The 26,314-nt window shown below is 39.3% G+C and overlaps 1 protein-coding gene across 1 annotated transcript in view; it reads right to left on the minus strand.

Moving 5' to 3' along the window:
• Positions 1 to 14,527, minus strand: part of LOC124118372 (protein phosphatase 1 regulatory subunit 27-like) — a 45,942-nt gene extending 31,415 nt beyond the window's left edge. Inside the window, exons 1-2 of the mRNA XM_046480463.2 lie at positions 14,406 to 14,527; positions 2,474 to 3,376 (exon numbers count right to left, since the gene is read on the minus strand). Coding sequence (XP_046336419.1) covers positions 2,474 to 2,645 — 172 coding nt within the window. The 5' untranslated portion in view covers positions 2,646 to 3,376; positions 14,406 to 14,527. The remainder of the gene's footprint in view (positions 1 to 2,473; positions 3,377 to 14,405) is intronic.
• Between the last annotated feature and the right edge of the window lie 11,787 nt (positions 14,528 to 26,314).

Here is a 26,314-nt window from a genome sequence, read left to right on the forward strand (position 1 = left end):
TCCCGTTGTTTATATTGACAAGGACATAGGATGTATGATAAGATAAATAGAATTTATGTAAACTGTAGGAGGTTGTTACAATAACCTAGCTTCTATGTTGTCCCTGGACTGAAACCTTCTGCGAAGACAGACAAAACAAACAGGTCTTGTTGACAACCATTGATGTCAATTGTTTCAATAAATCATCACCATGTCGTTCCCAACAAGTGACAAGTTTTAAATTTAGACTGACATATTCTAAACGTTTTCTCCAGTAGTTGCTAATCTGTTGACTAGGGTATCTCCTTCAAGGATTAAAGATCCGGTAACCTGTTGCTAGCTAATACGCTCTGTAATATAAGTTAAGATGAAGATAAATAGGCTAATGGCCTTTTTAAATACGTTGTTTGTTTGGAGCAAACAGCAATAGCCCTTCACACGTGTTTTTTCAAGACAAAGGATGTCCCCCAGTCAATTCTAGAGGCAAGTCTCGTGTATCTTAGAGGGTAGGGCACCGTGTTCACGGTGTTTACAATGCAATTATTACAGGGATAAAACAAATATAACAACATAGTTTGCGTTGTACATGGAATATACTGATGGAAATTAATATGGGAACACTTAGTTTTAGACACAGCTATTTGAAATATACTTACAATAGAGTTTATGCCCCTACATTTGTCATTGTCTCCTTATTCGTTTCCATCAGTATATTAGTAATAGGATTTTTCTGGGTTGCAGGGTTGGTAATTTTCTTTGAAGGATATGTTTTGTTTACAAACCATTTGTGGAACCTAAACGAGCCTTCGTCGAATAGCTGCAATATTGCTGATGCAGAGTTGAACAATAATCACTCTCACGAACCTCGTAGATGGCCATGGCAAAATGGTTTAGTTGTGATTCAGATAATCTGAGATTCAACGCTCGTTTATCTAACCGTTGGCTGAAATCCACCATAAGTAGACACTATATCTGCCAAAGTGGATACAAACATCTGTTTGATCAATAGTGTCAATTTCTTGATTTCTACACTTACAGTTTTTCGTATATATGATACGTGCACACTACACTGTGGTACCCCATACATCGCATGTGTCGAAGTTATCCTAAGCAAGATAAACCATAACTGCTGTGTCGAAACTGTTATCTCAAACATCTCCTTTCTGCTCTGTCTTCGAGATAACGAGAGTGATGGCGTTCCTTTTCTTTCACTAAACAGTATATAGTCGTAATCGTAAAACGAGTCATTTCAAGTTGTTTAATTACAACTGTTCCGTTTCTTTCATCCAAAGTATATAGTGGTATACCAAACAATGGCTATTTCAAGTATGTTTAATTGCAACCGTTCCGTTTCTTTCTTCAATCAGTATATAGTCGTAATGACCACAATAGGTTTTTTCTAGCGGTCGAATTACAACAACCGCCCACTGGATTGTGGTATGAAATGTGTATTTGTTTGGGTGCATTGGTAATATCGTCAACACGACGTCAACCTAGTTTACACCGCGCCAGCTAACGAGGACGTCATTATCGACATCTGTAATACATGATGTAGCCGGGGTCAACAGAGATACATGCTGATCTAATTTAACGTAAAAAACAAAGTGTATTTTTCATGCTGATTCATAATTGCCTGTAAAAGTAGGTGATTACATTGTGACGATGTGAATACAGTAGCATTTGTCTATTGTTAGGATTACGCGAGGGAACGTGTGTACGAATCATTCATTACACCTGGCTATGTTGCATGATGCGGGAAGGTGTACTGGCGACATCGCATCGTGATGTAACGGCTCAGTCTCAATAGTTAATTACTTGAATCATACCTATGGTGATTATGATGATGATGAGGATGATGATGATGTTAATGGTGATGTTTTTATGTTGATAACATTGAAAACGATGATGGTAGTCATGTCAATACGTTTTCAGTTTTCTGATATTACAGATGATGATGATGATGATGATGATGAACATTGAAGACGATGATCGTAATTATCTTAATATTAGCGAGGAAGTTTAAAACTGATGAAAAGGTGTGATGAAAATTATAATGAAATTGTTACATGAGATTGATATGAACTTCAACACTAACGATACGAGAGAGGATCCTCTTGTATCAGAGAGGAAATGTAGAAATTGTGTTACCTAATAATAATGATGATGATCATAATGATACTATTGATGCTGATGGTGTTGGTTATGGTGATGATAATATGAATATACATTTTATGGTGATATACAATTATATACATGCATTTTGACTCAAGATACCAGTTCGGATATTACATCATCGTCATCATCATCATGATTAAAATATTGATTATCACGATTATGATATGGACATTGATGTCTTTGTAGATAACTCAACAACACATATATATGGACTCGTGACATTCATGTTGAGAGTGTCCCAGTGTGAGGTGCTGTGGTTTAACTTGGCTGAAAATTGAGACTGCAACAACCGATGACATTGACGACGATGTGTACTCACCTACATCGTTGATTTCGTTGATGTTGACTTTGAGCGATGCTCGCCTCAACATAGTACTGACAGCGTTCAGGTCATTCTCCTTTATGTTATCCAGAAACACCAACTCATCCGGGAATCGAACTTTGGGTTTGCACTTATTCTGTTTAGCTAACAAACTAGCCCTTCGACTCATTGTCCCTCTGAGACAACACACGGACAATGGCTATTTGGTCAGGCTAAACGCCTGTATTCTCCTCCTTAAGTCGATAGCCCTGCACACTGATGTATTTTCACCGATTTTCACCACACAGTAACACAATACCCGATTCCTGCAAAGAACGACATTGGCAGCACTGTTCTTTGTTTCGTCGTCACAAAGCGATCAGCTGATTCCTGCTTCGGAAACAAAATCGAAAGCGGCGATGGAATAACAGCAAGCGAGTTGCTTAATTAGCTAGTCTCTCCACAGCGCTCAGCTGAAGACTCCCGACTGCACTCGATCACAGTTGCTTCTGTAACAGCGAACGAGTACACTCACTCGGCATAAACACTCCGCGCTCAATGCGCGTATATCTTCAATTATGGATCTTTGTAAACACCACACACTCTCCAGCCACAAGGTTACGATGCGCTGGCCCCCTCCTGCAAAGCTGTCGGCCCCTTGGTGGTAAGATAGCTGGCCCGGACTATCACGGTTATCTTGTGGTATTCCTATCTCGCAGATGCCACCAAATACACAAACACGACTAACGCTACACTCTCCTAGTAGCACCGCCAAGCTGTTCTGTTACGCGTAGAACGGGAAACGATCACCGCGGAGCGTTCAACTTACTCCAAGTTAGCGAGCACTTCTCGGGGCGTGTGTCAACACTCACATCCTATGTAGCGCGGGAATGCTGCTTTTCACTCCGAGTCTTCTCAGTGCTGCAAGAAATCCAATACCTGGTTGTAAAACAAATCAGCCGTGACGCTACTTACAAGGATGCCTATTGGCTATGGTGCTTGTAATAATGAATTTGATTGGTCGCTTCAAGACTGTCTGAAGGTTTCTGTGACTATGTGTACCATATGGTCACAAAGCCTGCTAAAAGCTTTGACGGTTAATGCTAGAAACAGTGTGGCATATTACATTATTCATTGCAACACAAGCATCAATTATTTATATGTAACACAAATAAACATTAGCTAGTAGCAAAACTGATGCAATAAAAACACTAAATATACAGAATCTAAAAAAAAACATATATAAATCAAAATTTAATATTGTTAGTGAGTTTAAAAGAGTGTGAGTGAGTGAGTTTGATTTTACGCTGCTTTTAGCAATATTCCAATATTACTAAGGCTACCAGAAGAAGATCATGTTTTACTACAACTGAATAGTTTTATTTCTCGGATGGTATTACTTATCTATATCGCATTTAGGTTTCCATTCTAGCATCATGCGTGAGTGAGTATGGTTTTACGCCGCTTTTAGCAATATTCCAGCAATATCACGGCCGGGGACACCAGAAATGGGCTTCACACGTTGTACCCATGTCGGGAATCGAGCCTGTGTCTTCAGTGTGACGAGCGAACGCTTTAACCACTAGGCTACCCGACCGCCCGAGTTTTAAAGAGTAATGGCATGTCTAATATTATAAAGGCAGGCTCATTTGTGGTCCTATTTAATTCAGTTTCAATAACAGTTTCACTGATTTGTCTGTTTGGTTGTTTGCTGTTTAACGCCGCACTCTGCAATATCCTAGCTATATGACGGCGGTCTGTAATTAATCGAGTCTGGACCAGATAAACCAGTGATTGACATCCTGAGCATCGATCCACGTTGGGATACGATGACATGCATCAACAAGTCAGCGAGCCTCACCACCCGATTCCGTAGGTCGCCTCTTACCACAAGCATAGTCGCCTTTTACGGCAAGCATGGGTTGCTGAAGACCTATTCTACCCCGGATCTTCATGGGTCACTAACTGTTAATGTTATCATTGGAATGGGGGCGGTCGGGTAGCCTAGTGGTTAAAGCGTTCGCTCGTCACGCCGAAGACCCGGGTTCGATTCCCGACATGGGTACAATGTGTGAAGCCCATTTCTGGTGTCCCCCGCCGTGATATTGCTGGAATATTGCTAAAAGCGGCGTAAAACCATACTCACTCACTCACTCACTCACTCACTATCATTGGAATGAATGCATTGAGTTTTACGCCGTTCAAACCACTATTCGAGCATCAACACGAAGAGGACCATTTCGATTGGGATTTCCACCTATGTGGGAAGCAAACAGGCTCTCAAAGGCGACCAACTAACGCTATAACCACTTGACTACACAACCGCGCTATATATTATTATAATCCATTTTATATGGTATATAGTACCTAATACAACAATATACAAATAATACATAACAAAAGAAAAAGTATACTTTGTAAAACCGCGGGAGTGAGGTGAACTGTACGCCGCTTTAGCAATATTCCTGCTCTAAAGTGAGTGAGTGAGTAATGGTTTTACGCCGCTTTTAGCAATATTCCAGCAATATCACGGCGGGGGACACCAGAAATGGGCTTCACACATTGAGCCCATGTCGGGAATCGAACCCGGGTCTTCGGCGTGACGAGCGAACGTTTTAACCACTAGGCTACCCGACCGCCCTCCAGCTCTAAAAACCAGGCGGGGAGCTGCATGAATGTGGGGAATCTGGTGTGACAGTGAACCACAAAAGAACCATCTCCCCGCATCGGTGATAACATTGATGGTACTGTGTGTATCTACCTCTGCAGATCATCGTATGTATGAATGACCAGTCTCGTCATCATCACATCTAAAGGAGTGCGAATGTTAACCACCCCAGCATCTGTATCAATAATTGGCCGTATTATAGCGCGGATATCGGCGACTTCCTGTCATTATGACGCCCATAACGGTCACGAGGGCCATGCTAAGTGCGAGAAACAGTGACGCTGTTTGTTTATCACCTTATGTTTATAACTGTAAATCATGACGCAGGAAGGATGGTTCTGTTCATACCATCCTCTGTCTAAAATAGTTTATTTAAATACACCAGTCACGATACATGTGACCAAGTCACGAAATATGTTATACAGGGTTTAGCAAACTGATTTACTAGTATTTCATAAGGGTTGGTTGGTTTGTTGTTTAACGCCGCACTCAGCAATATTCCAGCTATATGACGGCGGTCTGTAAATAATCGAGTCTGGACCACACAATCCAGTGATTGATATCATGAGCATCGATCCACGCAATTGGGATCGATGACATGTATCAACCAAGTCAGCGAGCCTGACCACCCGATCCCGTTAGTCGCCTTTTACGACAAGTATAGTCACCTTTTACGGCAAGCATGGGTTGCTGAAGACCTATTCTACCCCGGATCTTCACGGGTCATTTCATAAGGGAACTGAGACAGACGATTGACAAGATATTGGGTGATATTGGGTCCTTAATGTATTATATCTTTCAATAATACATACTGCTCGTCTTGATGTACTTTGTACTTATTTATTGGTAGCAATAAGCGGCAGTTGCCCGTAGGTAATTAAAGTGTTGGTACAAATATGTAAATATATTTGATCACTAGCTATATCACACAATTAGCAGACATGGTAATCTACACATCATACGTGTTTCCCATTCTCTGAGTGAGTGAGTGAGTTGGGTTTAACGTCGCTTTTAACAGTATTCCAGTCATATCACGACGTGTCAGCTTAATGTGGGAGGAAAGCCCGAAGTGATGTAGGTCTTAGACGTTTACCACTTCGGTGAAACCCGCGAGCATGGGTATGGTGCTGACAAACCTAGAAACATAATCGGGGCGAACCGGGATTCGAACCCACAATCATAGGTTTCTGGCGTGCCCAAGGGGCGCAACTCTGCACAGCGAATCGCGGCGCCTTAGACGACTGCCCCAACACTACCTGCCCCCACACCCCCACCCCTTCTGTGAATCTTGCCTTTAAATGTACTTTGAAACAAAGAAGGGAAATACATACATTCTGTCTACTATTCCTTCAAATTTTGATATCTAACCCTAGATCTTGTGTGTTCATATATGATGTTTATGCAATAATAAAATTATACTCGGTTTTTTTCTGGTAATATTTTTTCGATTTCATTTATCTGTAAATGCACATTGACTCGCATGAAGGTCTCCAGTGGGTTGCCCAATCAAGTTTGATTAGTTCGTTTACGTCATAAACGTAAGAGTGTGAATAACCAGGCATGACTCCTATATTTGTAACGTTGTTATTTTAAAAAATATTACCGATAAATAATTTGATGTCACACATTCAGTTTGGTCAGATTAAAGTGTACACCAGTTTTAAAGATGACAAAATGCCAGTTTATATACATTTAAAACAAGGAAAGTGTGTTTCATAAGATCTTAATCAATCTCCATTTCCCTGGGTGATGTGCATGACAAAGAGGGGAATCTGACGTTTCCTCGACAACGTGATTCATCATCACCATGCTACGACTTCAAACACGTTACCCCCATGCACGTTAGCATGGACACCAACCTGAAGTTACAATCAGTGTGATCGATCCTCGGACAAAACAAGGTTGTATAGAGGTATTCAGCGTTAAAAGTCTGATGTGCAACCATTCTATTATATACAGCCTCAAAGACCTATTGTGTATAAACATTTACAGAATAATCTTTTTTAATATATTCGATTGTACCGCAGCAGTGACACGAGAGACTGAAAAACACAACAATATACGCATCACCATCCTTAGAAGGGGTGTTTTACGACACATACCGTGACGACAGGTTATGTCAGCACCATGTGCATGAATTGCAATGCATCAGCTGCACATTTAAACGTACGTACATTACAAAGGAAACATATAATATTAACCTTTTACCTGGAACACGAATGGCTTAACATCGTCAGTGTTTTTGTCCTCTAGTGTCGCGCCCTTTTGTTTGCCACGTCAAGCATGGCATGCCTGAAGTAATGTAGGCGATAACACAGGCATGTGGCTTACTCCAATTGAAGTGTAATCTACCTGTTCAGTCGACACAATGACTTCTCACACAACAAACAATGCAGAAAGGTTAGTACACAAATATCGTATGTGATTTGTTCGGGAATACGTCGGATCTCATCACACGTTCCCTGTAAATGGATGGCCAAACAGAGTTACAATATGCCCTTCATAGGAACAGTGTACGTGTTATATTAACCGTTTCCATGTCAGCTTCAAAGTCTGCGGTTAGCGAACCTTGAATCTGATACAATATGTTCTTGTTGACTTAGACCATACAATAGAGGCTCCTGAACTGGCTACACACCTTTATAGACTCGTGGATGCTTTGTTGTTGTTTCTCCAGTTGTGATGGAGTATTTAGGAAGTGTTTACTAGACTCCTTACAGTCGTTATGCATCAACTGTAGGGAAAGTACAACGGGAGTTTACTGATTGACTTGCTAGTCTTTTTAATGTTGTTTGTTACATACTGATGTGAACTTGACACATCCCTTGTAAAGGACTTCCAGTACATTAGCGTTGTTAAACCTCTGTTTCCCCGATGTCTGCTGACCTAGTTCAACCTTAGGACAGAACTTAACTGCCTTTGGCTGGTAGTATCATATATAAATTTAAATAAATCTTAACTGTATTATTCGAATAAAATATGTCTTACTCACAGGCGTTCATTTGGGACTTTTCCGACTTTTTACTATTTCCATTTCTTTCATTATAATGATTAAGTAGACATAATACGGGTTTTCATTATTTTTTATAGTTCGCGGAAATACTGACATTAACGTACTTTTTAGACACTTAGGTTTCATAATGTCCAAGGTTTTATCAATAAAGTTAGTGATCTATTTAATCTTTCAGCTGATTAGCATGCATTTAGTCCCAGAAATATAGTTATCATATTTAAAAATATTTATCTGCAAAATAGAAGTTAAAACACAAATGGAGCCCAGAACAATGCCGAGAGCTGAGGCAATCTGGTAGTCTGTCTTACAGACCCTGATACAAATATATACCAAATACGGCCCATGCAAGTCTATAATCTTTGGATTACTAGAACAGTAGTCTAGATTACAGTATCGGTAAAATGAAGAGAGTCACTGGGCTCCCTTTTATTATATTTTTATTAAGATAACTGAACTGGGTTTTTGTTGTACAACATGTTCATTTCAGAGACCAGATGTTAGTCAAGCAATCTGGGTTTGAGTTTGATTCCTTTTAAAATTTATTCTTTTGAGTCTGGGAGACGAGACTACAACGAGACCGCAAGTAGTAAGTATTTGTATCGAAACATACTTTCCAAATCAAGCTGTTACCCTCACAACTATTATCTATGTCACAAACACAAGAAATACTCTAATCGGACGGTATTTGTATATCTATGGTTGGCCTTCGTGGTGGAGGTAATTCACGCACGTGCCTGCCAACCCTGGTATGTGTGAGCGGCCAGAGACTGTATCAGGCTGTTCTTGTTTCCCAATGTTCCAAACATACATCAAAAGTAATGTGTACCTGTCAACTGATTATCACAACTGGGCTAAATGGCCTTGAAACGGATCAGCCATGACACCACTTACGTTACGACATATTGCGTCACTGATCGATGGCGGACAAATGAGGGACAGGTGCTTTGATGGTCAGTTGATGAATGTGGTCATATCAGATGACCAGTGGCCAGGGAAACCGTTTCATCAGGGATTACCATCCTTATCATATTACTGCACATATGTCGGAAAAGATACCTTGATCCTGGATTACTCTGATGGATGGACTGGGATGGTTGAACTCAAAATGTTCAAATAAAAATTAAGTAATACCTGTACTCACAACCAAGCCCATACTATCCTGATGTTACTTGTGGTGTTCATGTTTGTCAGCTTGAGATATACTGAGACGTATGTATGCGTTTCTGTGATCGGTTGAGTTGTTTTTTAAATAGTCAAAGACACATGTACAGAAGATTAGCATGTTAATATTGATGGAAACGAATAAGGGAACAATAAAAAATATAGGGAAATAAGTTTTACTGTCAGTACATTTGAAGTAGCATGCATACAAATTCAACGCAATTGTCATGTCAGAATCACTTCTTTGATAGGCATTTAGAAGTTGGAGTACTAAGTAAGGATAAGAATTTATCACTTGCTTGATAACGGTGGTAGAACCTACACCGAAACGTCGCTCTTAATTGTAATAAAGAAGTTGTTCATCCATAAATTCTTATCCTTACTCAGAATCACATGTTGAAATTTGTTGATGTGCATTGTTTCCATTACGTATTCGGTAGACAAGACTGGAAACTAATGATAGTATATCATCTTACTGCGTCTATAACTGATTGTTCCCTTATTCATTTTCATCTTTATAAAACTCAGATATAAACGATGCAGAGGTCAATATTCGAGACTGAACCCTGGGCATCTTCGTGAAAGGCACCTTTCACATTAAACCCCATTTCACCTCCACAATAAATGTCTGACAGATACAAACACCAGGAAATATCTGTTATGTATTATTTCAATTCGTCTACGATTTAAGTTCAATTCTAAATGGTAATTCACATTTAACGACTGTAACAAATCTTGAAATTTTGAAATCAGTGCACAGTTATATTCTATCTTCTTGCCGATTTAGAGATTTTGTCTGAATGTTGGCTTTGCTATATGATACTGCGATGTTGTTGTGCTGGATCTAAATAATAACGTAGCTGTAGTTACGAAAGCTAATCCAGTAATTAAACACTTACAGAACAATAATTATCTTTAATGTCAATTATATAATGTATGCTATTTCTCATGTCACTTTCAATACATTGTAATTTGTATATGTATCATGTTTGGGAGAGGCATTCAGATTAGCAAAATCTGCTTGTTTGCCAATCCCTCCACTTTATAGAAAGAAATATGTTTATATCAAATATCTGTTAGATAGAATGGTACGAAATAAATATTCCCCCAACCTCATCAACTGTCATGTATGTGATGGCAAATAATCGTGCTCCTCTGTGTCTCCTGTATGTCCAGACATCACCCAAGTCGTTGGAGCCTGGAGCCTCGGGAGCCTCGTTCAACCGCCTCGTAAACAACTATCGTGAATTCAACATCGATATTATGCCATAGCTGTTCAACAGACGCTCGCTATTGTCAGGGATATCTAGCTAGATCTGGAGCCGAGGAAGTAGTTGTTCTGTTGCGCGGTCATATAGTAAACGATATATGGGTATAAATTTGATACTCGTTATTATATTGGTCACTCGTGTTTGAGCGAATGTTTGAGTGAGTGAGTGGTTGAGTGGAAAGTCGGTGGTTTGATCCCCGGTCGCGTCATACCAAATGACGTAAAAAGATGGTTATTATTGTTACCCTGCCTGACGCTCGACATTAAGGCCTAAAACAAGGATTCGGCAGTATAGTGTGCCTGAGTGGGGTACCCATGTTAAACTGCGGCATGGTATCTCAGTTGGCTAGCACTATAAAATCGTCTTTTGTTCACCTCTTCTCAAGTGACATCAGGTGATGGTGCTTGTGACAAGATGGAATTCAATAAAAAAAGGAACATTATATATCTCATCAATAGAAAAATGAACTTAATATATCTCATCAATAAAAAATGAACTTAATATATCTCATCAATAAAAGTACTCTCAAATTTAATCTGACATATCAAATGGTGCGTGGGTAGAATTATGGAGATATTTATCTGAACTGTAACAAATAACTGTGAAATGCTTCTCCGTTTCGAGGGAACAATGGTTTCATTGGAGACAGGTCTCGTCTTCTCGCCTTAAGGTGTTAACCGAAACATTAATAGTCTTCCAATTACGTGGAGCTCAGATCATGTACCCTGTGTCAAGTACAAACTCCAAAGGTTGAATTGCGAAACATGCAGTCTTGTTTTCGAACACAGACTGCATCTCTTAACCCATATGAATGTCGTTATCGGATTGGCTGAGGCAAATTCTATCATTTTTAACGTACCCGCTAACATGTCAGGAACTTTTCTTATGTTCCCCTTTCTCCGGATATGAACGATATTTTCCGAAGGAAATAGATCAAGGGGGATAACTCTAAGATAGTTTTTCTGTCGTCCGCTATAAAGTCCTAACTGGTATCTTACCGAACCGGACCGAAGTATGCATGCATAAGACATATCTGCAATATATGTCCATATTTGGACTCGGGTTACATGAACTAACAAAGAGGTCACCTAACCCATGTCCCCCTCGAAACTGAAGGACAACTTTTTATGTCCCTCCACGAGCTGTTACCCGTCACAGCTGATGCAACACTCCAAGCTTATCTCAGAAATGTCTTCACGAAACAGAACATGTGTAAACTGCCCTGATACGACTCAAAGGTATATACGTTTGATATTAGCAGTGTCAAATTATTAATCGTTTGTAATGTTATGTGGCGCGCCCTAGGGATTGTGTTGTGATGGCTTAAACATATGGATTTAAATTGCAAACAATTGCACATCAGATTAACCTCATTTCACTTGACATATAACAACCGATAAAGCGTGTGTTGGGTTTAACGCCGGTTTGAAGAACAGTATTCCTGTTACATCGTGGCGTGTCAGCTTACAGTGGGAGAAAAGCCCGAAGTGATGCAGGTCTCAGACGTTAACAACTTTGGTAAAACACTAGAGCATGGTTATGGTGCTGACAAAACTAGAAACATAATTGGGACGAACCGGGATTCGAACCCACAATCATAGGTGTCTGGCGTGCTCAAGCGAGGCAACTCTGCACAGCAGATTACGGCGCCTTAGACCACCCGTGCCCAAGAAAATATGAAGACATCAATCATACCCTGTCGAGAAGCCTTACAAAAAGTCATCCCTGTGGTACCATAAAAAGCGTGATAAATTGATCCTACAAGAACAACAAGAACACATAAAAGTGAAATTAAAACGGTCCATCTATTTACTGGAGTGTCTTGCCCAAATGATAGATCGGTTGACTGAGATTGATTAAAATGGGTTTTATGCCAAAGTTGAATGTTACAACTATATTATGACAGCGTGCACAGACGATTTAATCCTGCACAGCTCGTACAAAGATGAATTATCTCCTATCTCGACAGTGCCAAACCATTCTAGATAATAGCAACAAGTAAAGTAAAGGGTAAAATATATGTAACATCTATAGGAAATTATCGAAACCTCGAAAAGCATAAGCAAAAACATATCACAATGATATTTTCTTTTTTTTAAATTACAGTAAACTACGGTTATAACGAACTCAAAGGGACTACTAATTTTAGTTCGTTATAACCGTAGTTCGTTATAAGCATGTTTACAACATAACTACAGCAAATAGTCGGGACCAAGAAAGTAAGTTCGTTATATCCGTCAGTTCGTTATAAGAGTGTTCGTTATAACCGTAGTTTACTGTAGTGCAAATCTATCCCTAGCTCGGATACCTTTTATAGTAAACATGTGAAGGACATCTCCAAATTTGACGCATCAGTGACAAAATGATGTGCGATGCAATTTCTTATTTTGACTACCATACATTAGCGGGTTTTGTTCTGGTGAATAATTGACTTGCCTTTGCATGTGTTGTGCCGGATGCACCGGTGAAGCAGGATATCCCCACCTTTTCGCGAGCACGGGAATCATCACTGTTTTATATAGTCGGAATCGTACAATGGACCCTGCTTTCAGCAGAGATATCTTGTGATTATGGAAAGACTCTTTTAGCTTTTATTTATATCAACGTTGACTTGCTCCACGTACATTCCTCTCTTAACGCTGCTGGGTAACGATATCAGTTTGTGTTTTTCACACTACGCACGGTGTCCTCACTTCGTTCCCTACATTATGTTTTTTAAAACTTAACAACAGGGTAAATTGCCTTCAAACGACACGGTTGGCGATCAAAGAAAACCAACCAAGAGATTACTTAAAACCCATCACATATTCTTTACTCGGTCTGCTAGAGTGTAGTCATCTACACTGAAAGGCTTTCGATACGTTTGGGAGCATAATAAATTCATTGTTTTCAGCATTCAGGAGCTTTACAGCAAACACCGGTATATAGACCACTTATCAAATAATTGAAGAGTCTAGTCTGTCTTCAAGTATAGTAAAGATTCTTGTTCGAATTAGTTTTTAAATGAAACAATGATAGCTTGAAATGTCAAAGATGATATCATCTATTTTATGTTATTTCTTGATCGAATTTTCTGTTATTCGTTTTTTGTTGATAGTCGCTCTATGGCTGAAATAATGCCGATGCGCCGTTAAAAATGTTTATTCACTCACTCACTTGTTCGTTGACAAATAGTCATTGTTTCGAAAACGTCGTTGTTGCGATGTTAACGGTATCCAATAATTATGTTAAAGCACTGCTCGCTTACATTATATGGAGGTCGGGGACAAGGGGGATAGCAGTATATGCGTCACGTTGTTGCTTCCTTCATTCATGGTAAAATCCGAATGGGTTCGAATTCAAGATTGACATTGATTATGATCTGTAGTCTCTTTGTCCACTATCGTGTACTTGGTTTTCACCGATATTGTAAACTCCAATGACCTACTTCGGCGTTCCCTCCCACATAAAGCTTACATGCTGTGATATAACTGAATTAGTAGCGGCGATAAACACAACTCACTCACTCTACGACGGTTCGACCAGTCAACATCAGCACGACAATCGTTTTACTTCGGGAATAATGATCGTATGTTCACGATAAAGCAATACATAAACATTTCACAGTAAATACAATCTGAGACATAAACAATTCGACATAACCGACGTCAAATATATCTGCATTACGTCCGATATTGACTATTTTTCAAAAATCTATTTCATCGAATATGTGACTCCTCTGGTTAAAAGGCCAGTACAGAACAGAAACGACTCCATTAGTTTTCCCTGTAGCGTCCCAGCAATCAGTGCACCTGATCCTATCGGAACTTACGTACAATGAGATTACGTCATACTTACGATATATTAAGTGACCTCAACCCTGCAGGTGGAAGGGGACACTGCATGCGCTTGGTGATCGGCTATAACAGGTGGTGACTGACGATATCATCAGGTTGTGTCCTAGAAAGTCTTCCCACATGTACGCTCCGCCCGCACGGAAACGGTGACGAGGCAGATAATATCCATTGCCTCAAGGAAGGAAAGATGATGTTATCATATCTTTACTATAACCTTAATAACGTTGGAATGACAAACGAAACTTTCTCAAGTAATTCAAATATGGCTGGCATTTTTATTTTAATGTGATGTGGGGTTTATACCAGACCACCACTGACATTCCGTTCCGGATGGTTGGGTTTGCATCGTTTCACTGTCGGCGGTTTTTCAGTTTTGAACAAGCGTTTTATTATGCCTCCACGAAATGTATGAATGGATCACGTACGCTGTTAAGTCATATGAAAAGAGCAAAGCGTTGTATTGTGGCCGTCACAAGTACTATTCATATGTCAGAGAATTATAACACATTTCATGGAGTTTCGCTATGAATCTCTGATCTGATCACAGTGTCGTCTAACACGTGCTACCTTCCCATGGCAACGTAAACTCTTTATTTAAAGCCTTCTTTAATAGCCCCAGTCTTTGTAATTCAAATCAGCGTAGTTTCTATCGTATTTCAAGTGACAGTATACGGCCACTTAACTTTGATTTCATATAATGTGCCAGAAAGTATAAATTAACGACAATAAAAACCAATTTGGGACTTCAATGACTGATTCAGTAGTTGACATCTGAAGACATCATTCTTGACTGCACAGCTAGGGCGCCATCACGGCCGACTGTTCACCTGCACTACGGATGATCCCGGATATTGTCCTGCATGTTGACAATGCTCAGGAAATGATTGACTGGTTCTGTAGACATCCGCCCAGTGAGTCTGTCTCTACACGATGCCGTGATTGCGATCATCAAAGAAGAAAACCTGGTTGACACAAGCTATGGCTTCGTAACTTCCGGTTTGTGTTGAAATCCCTGATAGTCCCATAATTTGAAAATTTATATTTTAAGGAATTTGAATCAGGAGTTTTATTGGTCGCAAACAATCTGGTGACTCTTCATGATCGTCCTGCAAGGAAACGTTTTAGACTTCATGTAGTGACACCTTGCTATTGGGACCGCCTCCGTGGTCTAGTGGTAGAGCGTCCGCCCGGAGAAAGGAAGGTCCGGGGTTCGATCCCCGGCCGCGTCATACCAAAAGACGTTAAAAGATGGTACTTGTTGTTACCCTGTCTGGCGCTCGGCATTAAGGGGCTAAAACAAGGACTGGTCGGCTCGGAGTCAGTATACTGTGTCTGAGTGGGGTATTCATGTTAAACTGCGGCATGGTATCTCAGTGAGCTAGCAGTATAAATCGGTATCAATCCGGACTAGTACAAGCAGCCACACAAACACATATAAGTGCAATAATCTTGGACGCGACGTTAAACCCCATTTCACCTCACATTGTTATTGACTCTTTCTATTACATAATACATAGACATTAACAAAGTTGTTTCAATTTGGGGTGGGCCTTGAACAAGTAATTGCTTCTTTTGCAGTTTCTTTCAATATTTATCTATAACGTAGGAGTTTTTTTATATTTCAGACAATTACGGGAAGAGTATATCTCCTTTCTTCTTATTTCTGTTTTAATATATATGTTTTACACATGAATAATCTCAACCTGAGACAATAATGAATTCTCTCCGTTTGACAATGTGAGTACATGATTGCTGGCAACCCGATTATGAATCAATGTCTTTTTTCCTAAAAACATAAAGTATGTTTCATATTTCATGTAAAACTATATATTTTCACAGAAACATAATCGTATTGTTGTAAACAAGGCCCCACATAAACTGACGTAGAGAACCGCATCAATGTTCGTATCCATCGACAGTATAACAACATATAAACAACTGAATTATTATTATTATTATTATTATTATTATTATTATTATTATTATTATTATTATTATTATTATAACATATTAAAATTTAGAATACGTGTCATATCAGCATCTGCTGCAATGGAATACTACTCGCAGACATAGAATGATCGGCTCTTGGTGCCAAAGTGTAAACTCTCACATTACTCTCCCTCTTTATATACTAAAACAAACCAAACATCCTGTTTGTGTTGACGTCCAACGAGAACAATCATGCAACTATGATACCCCCCGCAGAGTACAAGGATCCGCCATGGGCCCTTGGGGCTGGTAGTGTAAACAGTGTCCCCGAGTGGATGTGTGGGTAGGTCTCGTCTAACAAAGCACATTGCTGCAGACAGGATGAGCTTATTTATGTGAGAAATCTTTCCGAGGCTATTATCATCAATATGTCTCCTAACAACTCGTAAAGAAAACGTTGATAAATAAACAGTTGGTCATTTTGGATTGGGGTAATTTATACGAGGTTACGGACCGAAATGTCCATTATCACCAGTTTATGTCAGTGCCTACACACGGATATAGCATGGCTATTTGTTTCTATATCATATACAATAAAGTACGGTTATAACGAACTCAAAGGGACCAGTAATTTTAGTTCGTTATAACCGTAGTTCGTGATAAGCATATATCCAACATATATACAGCAAAAGGCCCATTTGTATTTTCCGTCAGTTCGTTATAAGCGTGTTCGTTATAAAGGTAGTTTGCTGTAAATATGTATACATTGTGATGATGGACGCTCCATACATCTGTATACATTATCAAAACAATATGTTTATATATAACAATATAACAAATCAACTCATCCCAGAATAATATATATTTTTTAATATAAACCGTCAACGCCAAAAATAAAAATGTGTCAGTTATCCGAAAGAACAGATTCCATTGGAAATCTTATTAGTGTAGCACCAGGTCCCACTTGCACAAAGCGATCTTAGCGCTAAGATGATCGTAACTCCCATACTTTAACATAGGCTTACAATAGTCTTAGCGCTAAGATCGCTTTGTGCAAGTGGGCCCAGGTGTTCGTGAAAGGGTAGAGAAGCATTTTCCTACCGGTAGTGCCCTTCGTAGTACATCACGAGTCTGATATACATAAACTGAACTGCCGGGCAAAAGAAAGAATACCCCCATGTTTGATGGCGGCTAGAAATGACACAAACAAGAACTGGAAATTCGATTGCGATGCATTTGATACTGATATCACAGGTATGTTTTGCCCTTAAAGTTGAGGTGTTTCGGCAGCTGTTTTCAGCCTAGTTATGTTTTGATAACGTTTGAATTTTTTTGTCATATCTAATTGTAAACATGAAGTGTATACTTTCATTTCCCCGGGAAGGTTTAAATAATTGATTGACCAGCATTATCTGACTTACTCAAGCGTGCAAGATGCACATAAACTGAATCTCATTTGATTCATTACCTGTTAACCTTTGACCCTTTGACTTCAGTAGGGGTCATCTATGAAGTCCTTTGAAGTTTTTAATTGAAGGACAGAGGCTACCAACCACCACATTCAATTCATAGATAAACGTCAGCAGGAAGGCTGTACAGCTAAGCTTAAACTTTTTACACCTTATAGATATACATTAAAGGCTTTGGGTATGACCTTCATAGCGAACCTTTTTTATAAGCGCTGTCGCGACAGGAAACACCTGAAACAATCCCCCTTTTCCAATCAGCCACCATTTCGAACACCCCACCATACCCCAAGCCCCACCCCAAGATCCCTATCCGTAACCAGCTGTGCCCCCACAAGACAATGCTACGCTCTACCATCTACCTGTTTGTTCCTTCCTGTGGTAATATAGGGTCACCCACAAACCAGTGATGAACTGCCTTGGGGCAGACAATGACACTTAGATCTGTCAACGCGGGTGATCAACAGCACTTTACAGCTTGTCAGGCGATTATGATTACACTCAAGTTCTCATATATACTTTATAAGTAATCATGACGTTAAGTGTAACCGTCTGTCGTGAAGGTAGCAGATGATCCAAACCACTATGACTTGTTTTGTTTGTTTGTTTGTTTGTTTGTTTGTTTGTTGTTTAACTCCGCAAAAAGCAATATTCCAGCTATATGACGGCGGTCTGTACATACATCGAGTCTGAACCAGACAATCCAGTGATTGACATCATGAGCATCGATCCACACACATGGGATCCATGACATGCATCAACCAAGTCAGCGAGCCTGACCATCCAATCCCGTTAGTCGTCTCTTACCGCAAGCAGAGTCGCCTTTTACGGCAAGCATGGGTTGCTGAAGACCTATTCTACCCCGGATCCCGGATTCACGGGTCCAAACTAATATGTCCGGCTATGGGATAAGAACATAGTAAATACGGATATTGAAAACTGTAATTCTAAAATGTATGTTAGAAGCATCATGTGATCACCGTGGGGATGTGTATATGGACGGTGGGAGTATCTGTTGTAGTCCCTGTGGCTGTAGATGTAGAACATGTGCAGTAAAGAATACGCAGCTGAACCCGTAGACGCCATAACAACAGTAGCAGCAGTAGTAGTAGTAGTAGTAGTAGTAGTAGTTGTAGTAGTAGTAGTAGTAGTAGGAGTGGTGGTGGTGGTGGTGGTAGTAGTAGTAGTATTAATAGTAGTAGTAGTAGTAGTAGTAGTAGTAGTAGTAGTAGTAGTAGAAGTGGTGGTGGTGGTGGTGGTGGTGGTAGTAGTAGTAGTAGTAGTAGTAGTAGTAGTAGTAGTAGTAGTAGTAGTAGAAGTGGTGGTGGTGGTGGTGGTGGTGGTGGTAGTAGTAGTAGTAGTAGAAGTGGTGGTGGTGGTGGTGGTGGTGGTGGTAGCAGTAGTAGTAGTAGTAGTCTACTATGGGTTGAGGGGTGATAACCGCTATATTAGTTGTGCAACAGTTAGAGTACAAGCAGTAGCTGTAGAAAGAGAGGATGTGTGTTTCTAGAAGCAGTAGTAGTAGTGAGTGAGTGAGAACAGTTTCACTCCGCTTTTAGCAATTTTAAAGCAATATCACGGTGGGGGGATCCCAGAAATGGGCTTCATGCATTGTACTCATGCGGGGAATCGGACACGGCGCTTCCGGGTGACGACACTTTAACCACCAGCCTACACCTCTATCTCCCTTGAGTCGATTGTACTATTCCGACTGTATCATCTGCATGTGTTTATGAATCACTATGAGATAGTAATGATACCAGTTGTTCGCGTAAAGGTGAGCGTATCCTGCCCCACCTGTGCGTCAACGCCAGAGAATAATCAGTCTCCATCATCTGCCGAAACAGATTGATTCAATTGGGCGTAAAAGGTGAATGGATCAGTGAAATCAGTGATTACACCAGGTGTTCGCGAAAAGGGGAAGCATGTCCTTTTCTACCGGTAGCACCTGTCACTCACACAATTTGCATAAAAAATAAAGTGTATGTTTGTTTCCTAATATAACATTAAGTATATGTATGTTTCCTAATGTAACATTAAGTTCTGTTTGATTCCTAATATAACATTACGTGTATGTTTGTTTCCTAATACAACATTAAGTGTATGTTTGTTTCCTAATGTAACATTAAGTTCTGTTTGTTTCCTAATATAGCATTAAATGTATGTTTGTTTCCTAATATAACATTAAGTATCTGTTTGTTTCCTAATATAACATTAAGTGAATGTTTGTTGCCTAATATAACATTAAGTGTTTGTTTGTTTCCTTATATAACATTAAGTGTATGTTTGTTTCCTTATATTACATTAAGTGTATGTTTGTTTCCTTATATAACATTAAGTGTTTGTGTGTTTCCTTATATAACATTAAGTGTATGTTTGTTTCCTTATATAACATTAAGTGTATCTTTGTTTCCTTATATAACATTAAGTGTATGTTTGTTTCCTTATATAACATTAAGTGTTTGTTTGTTCCCTAATATAACATTAAGTGTATGTTTGTTTCCTTATATAACATTAAGTGTATGTTTGTTTCCTTATATAACATTAAGTGTATGTTTGTTTCCTTATATAACATTAAGTGTTTGTTTGTTCCCTAATATAACATTAAGTGAATGTTTCTTTCCTAATGTAACATTAAGTATATGTTTGTTTCATAATATAACATTAAGTGAATGTTTGTTTCCTTATATAACATTAAGTTCTGTTTGATTCCTAATATAACATTACGTGTATGTTTGTTTCCTAATATAACATTAAGTGTATGTTTGTTCCTTATATAACATTAAATGAATGTTTGTTGCCTAATATAACATTAAGTGTTTGTTTATTTCCTTATATAACATTAAGTGTATGTTTGTTTCCTTATATAACATTAAGTGTATGTTTGTTTCCTTATATAACATTACGTGTGGGTGTGTGTTTCCTAATATAACATTAAGTGTGTGTGTTTGTTTCCTAATATAACTTTAAGTATATGTTTGTTTCCTTATATAACATTAAGTGTATGTTTGTTTCCTAATATAACATTAAGTGTATGTTTGTTCCTTATATAACATTAAGTGAATGTTTGTTTCCTAATATAACATTAAGTGCATGTTTGTTTCCTAATATAACTTTAAGTATATGTTTGTTTCATAATATAACATTAAGTGTATGTTTGTTTCCTAATATAACATTAAGTGCATGTTTGTTTCCTAATATAACTTTAAGTATATGTTTGTTCCTTATATAACATTAAGTGAATGTTTGTTTCCTAATATAACATTAAGTGCATGTTTGTTTCATAATATAACATTAAGTGTATGTTTGTTTCATAATATAACATTAAGTGTATGTTTGTTTCCTAATCTAACATTACGTGTGTGTTTGTTTCCTAATATAACATTAAGTGTATGTTTGTTCCTTATATAACATTAAGTGAATGTTTGTTTCCTAATCTAACATTACGTGTGTGTTTGTTTCCTAATATAACATTAAGTTATGTTTGTTTTTCCAATATAGCATTAAGTGTATGTTTGTTTCCTAATATAACATTAAGTGCATGTTTGTTTGCTAATATAACATTAAGTGTATATTTGTTTCCTAATATAAGATTAAGCGCATGTTTGTTTCCAAACGCTCCTCATATAGTGTGACACCGCCAGTGGCTACTCTGCTGTTTAGCATCGTTCACTGACAGCACCCTGTGTATTACAACGTTATTAAGTAATTAGGTTTGTGTAAGTACGTTAGTGGTACCGAGTAATCTGCCCGTGGCTGGACAGCCCGCCAGTGTGACTGTCACACTTCAAAGACGTCACTCTGCTTATTATTCATATCTTAAACGCAATAACTGACAATGTGGTTGTGTGACAAGTGACTTCAAACCACGCTAACTTAATGTGATCAGCAGAACACTCAGACCGTATACATCACTTTGACTGACAGAGACTCACCCTTAGAGTAATAACGTTCTTGTATTGCTGTTGTTTAACGCCGCGCAATATTCCAGCGACATCACATCACTTCGTAAATAATCAAGTCTCGACCAGACAATCCAGTGATTGATATGGTGAGCATCGAACTACGCATGGGATACGATGACATGCATCAACCTAGTCAGCGAACCTGACCACTGAACCAGTTAGTCGCCTCTTACGACGTTCTAGTAAATGAGAGGCTATAACTCTAAAAAATCGTGCGAGAGTACACTTGACACAACGGGAGAATGATAAAGCTGATCTCTCTGTGTCACTGTGAGAACTATAAACTGGGTGTTGCGTGTGACAGGGCATATGTAGGTCATCCTATTAATTCGCATTTGGTTTTATTACTACATGTACATTTGGTTTTATTAGCTTGTGTCTGTTGAGTGATTTGTGTGCCTTACACATGACCTAGTTGTATATCATATATATCACCAGAGGGAACAATAAAAGAATATTGTTTGAGATTGAAAATGCTCTTTTGTATGAAGACACGCGTCGTTTGTGATGTCATCATTTAAAGTCAAATTACATACAGGCCCAGTTATTTCATGCATGACTATCAAGGCTATACTTTCTTTATTACTATAAGCCTTTTGCCTCATGTTCTGCAAAGGGCATCTAGTGTAATATGCATAGATGTAGACTACGCTGAGCCTCTGAAAATATATAATTTTGATAGAAACAAGCAGCTACATTTAAAGTGAAAGAAGCCCAGTGAGATTGGAGACTCAGATGTGGAAAATCTAAAATTGCTTCATTTAGGGCTACGACATAACAGTAAAGGCTGGACGGAATTTAAATAATAGGGTTTAGGGACTGTGAGACTGACGAGCATAAATGCTGAAATAGCAATATTATACTTTAACCCAGACGTACTTCCCGTCATAAAATCCGGATTAACAAATGTCTGTATGAACGAATCACGGCGGTGTATATTTTCTATCTAGAATGTTTTTTAGGAAGGTATATAGAAGTTCCCACCATGCCCAGTAATCGACCTTTGGGATTCACTGTAGACTAACGCTTAGTCCTTGGGAGGAAGGGGAATTGTTTTGGTTCAGGGACTGTGAGACAGGTTCACTGTAAAGAAAGAAACAACTTTCCTTGTGATAAAGCAAAGGAAGTCTCCTTACGACGAATAAACTACCGTTATATATAGTCATATTAATAACAATACAAAAGAATTATCGTTTAGTAGACTTCATGCATACCATGTATTTCTGTTATTGTGGAGTCACACACGGATCTGTTAATACATTACTCATAACATGTCATTGAATATAAGCATTGCTTACTCACATGCCTATGCGACTCTGGAGATCCCACTCACAACGCGTCTCACCAAGAAGGACATCAGCAAGATAGTAAACCTTATGCAGATGTCACTGTTGTGATGTATGGCAGCCTGTGAGGGCAATAATCTGCTTGATGTGATTTATGTGTTAGTATCTATGCATGCACGTCAAGGTCGCTGAACGCGAGTTGCTCTGCAAGGTGTTGAAGGTGTGTACACCTTGATCCTATTACACATCAACTTCGACTTTGATCCAGTGAGTGAGTGAGTGAGTTGGGTTTAACGCTGCTTTTAACAGTATTCCAGTTATATCACGGCGTGTCAACTTAATGTGGGAGGAAAGCCCGAAGTGATGCACGTCTCAGACGTTTACCACTTCGGTGAAACCCACGAGCACGGGTATGGTGTTGACAAACCTAGAAACATAATTAGGGCGAACCGGGATTCGAACCCACAATCATAGGTTTCTGGCGTGCCCAAGGGACGCAACTCTGCACAGCGAATAGCGGCGCCCTAGACGACTGGGCCACCCGTGCCCCCGACTTTGATCCAGAGAAGCATTGTAGTATTCGTGGTATGTATAACTATGCTGATGATGCTTTGACTGATTAATGTTATTTAACGTTTACCTTGTTAGCGTGTTTGGGCTTATTTCAAATTCATTGAAACAAATTATATTTACATTTTAACATGATTACATGAGCCACATTTCAATTATCTCATATTATATGATGCTTCTTCTTTCGCCGGTATCTATATCAAATACTTTAGGCTCTTGTTATAACCAAATGCAATAATCGGATTATTGTCATAACCTTTTTAATACCAAAAATGAAAAAAACCCATTAAATTGTGTAAAACAACTTAAGGTCATGATAGGTCACGGGTTGCAGAGTCGTCAAAGGTGCCGCAATTCGCTTTGCAGAGTTCGAATCCCGGTCCGCCACGATCATGTTTCTAGGTTTGCCAGCACCATACCGGTGCTCGTGGATTTCACCAAAATGGCTTCCGACTTTCCTCCAACATAAAGCTGACACGCCGTGATAAAACTGAAATAGTGTTCAAAGCGGCATTAGTCCCAACTCACTCACTCACTCACTCACTCACTCACTCACTTACTCACTCGCTTACTCACTCAAGGTCAAACCGAAAGACGTTGAAAGATGGAACTTGTAAGCCTGACCACCCGATCCCGTTTGTCACCTCTTACGGCAAGCATGGGTCGTGAAGATCAATTCTAACCCACCCGGATCTTCACAGGTACAACAGCCATGTCTTCAACTGCCGACACGTTTCATGATATCCTATGTTACAATTGACCACATATTACATACAAGGCTCCGGTGAGAGTCAGCGGAAAGAACGTTTTAACTACCAATTGGTGAATAAAATGTATTTGAAATACATTACAAAGGTGTTTCTAGAGCAGCAACCTGATACCAATAGCCATGAAATCATTAAACCCTTCCCAAACATAAAAAGTCACAAATAGAATTATTATCAATACAAACGAGTCATATGAGAATAGCCTAAATGGCAGGAGAATTGATCTGGCCATTGAAAGATTACTTTTTACAGATACGGGTTCGCCTGGAGAGCTACACTTCAGTGGCGAACAAATATCGCCTGTACACAAAAACCACTGAAGCCGAAGGGAGTCATTAACCGCGTGCCCTGATTGCTGGAAAGAAAAAAAGACGTCGAGAGACACGTTGTACTGAATGAATGGGATCACAGAACGCTGACTTCACACCTCCGGCAAATACAGACACATATTCCGCTACTTTGATGTCATCAGAGTGAGATACAATCAAACATAAACATATATCTATATAGGTATACTGTAGTCAGTAAGTCCGGTGGCAAGCAGGGACTATGTACAGTGATAAGATCGAATGAAAGGGTGCTGTTGGACGTTAATAGGCGTGAACCGTATCTATTTTCATGAATAAACTGCGTCTTGTGATATGAATGTGGTACTACGCGGCTGAATTTATGAAAGAAAATGTGGGTGTGGGAAGGTTGAGGGTAGCTTAAAGAGTTTTCTGAAAGAGAAGAAGGAATATGAGGGTCGGGTAGAAGAAGGGATGCTGAACAGGTTAGAAGAAAGGAGCAGAGAAGAGAAAGATGAGCGAGAGGATGGGAGAAAGTGAGGGAGGTGGATATTTACCCAGCTCTTAGCAATAGTCCAGCAATATCACGCGGGGGACACCAGATATGGGATTCACATCGGGAATCGAACCCGGAGCCTTCTGTGTGGCGAGCGGAAGCTTTCACCACAAGTCTACCCTAGTGCTCCGATAGAATTAAGAAAGCAAAAAGGGGATATAGGAGACGAGCAAGAGTATCAGGAAAGAAAGAAGAGGAAAAAGGACGTCATCGTTTCATAATATAGAAATTGTAACCAAATTGTATAGAATTGGACCAAAAATAATCGCGCATTTTACGTATGTGACATTAATAAAACTGTTATTAACGACAAATGTACGATAAAGTTCAAATCAAGTATTAAGCAGAACAAATAAAGACTTCATAACCGATTAGCCGAAAGTCAAAAAACAGTTCACATGAATGGCGAATATCAAATTTCCACAATGCCGGATATGACGAACTCAGTGAAAGATTCCCACCAGTTTCGAATTCGAATTTCGTTGTTTTTTGTGAAAACACTGTAACCACGTTTAACAACGTCAAACTGACATTGTGAATACATATGTAAGGATTGGATGCATCTACAGAACGTCGTAACGCCGTCTGCCCTGGCAGCACGACATCCACAGTGGTATGGCGAGTGTTTGCTGTGCCGGTGTTGAGGGAGACCCTCCCATGCCTCGCATCCATTGGCAACATAGGCACAAAATCGGCATACAACCATCTCAAACACAAAACACAAAGTATCTCTTTAATTTCACGAAATGTCGAGGATGTCCGTCCAATGTCAGGCACTGGTGATGGGGGCCCAGTCAGGACAGGCAGATGCAGGACACAAATATGACACACAGGTGGCAAATCGCAGCCTATTTTGACACATTGCAAGGATTTCTGTTGGTTCGACTATTTACACGGACAGCTCATTCCACATCAGATTTTTTTAGAAGCCCATGCGCCTTTTTTGTTATTTTGAGGGAGAACAAAAGACTGTCAATTTCACACAGGTTGTGTGTGACCTAGCTCTTGCCTATTTATCAAATGAATCGATAGACACCTTTTTAAAAACTTTCGTCGCTATACTGTTATTTCGATTTTTGACATA

This window comes from Haliotis rufescens, unplaced genomic scaffold, assembly GCF_023055435.1.
Source record: "Haliotis rufescens isolate VD_foot unplaced genomic scaffold, xgHalRufe1.0.p SCAF_3, whole genome shotgun sequence".
Taxonomy (NCBI): Eukaryota; Metazoa; Mollusca; class Gastropoda; order Lepetellida; family Haliotidae; genus Haliotis; species Haliotis rufescens.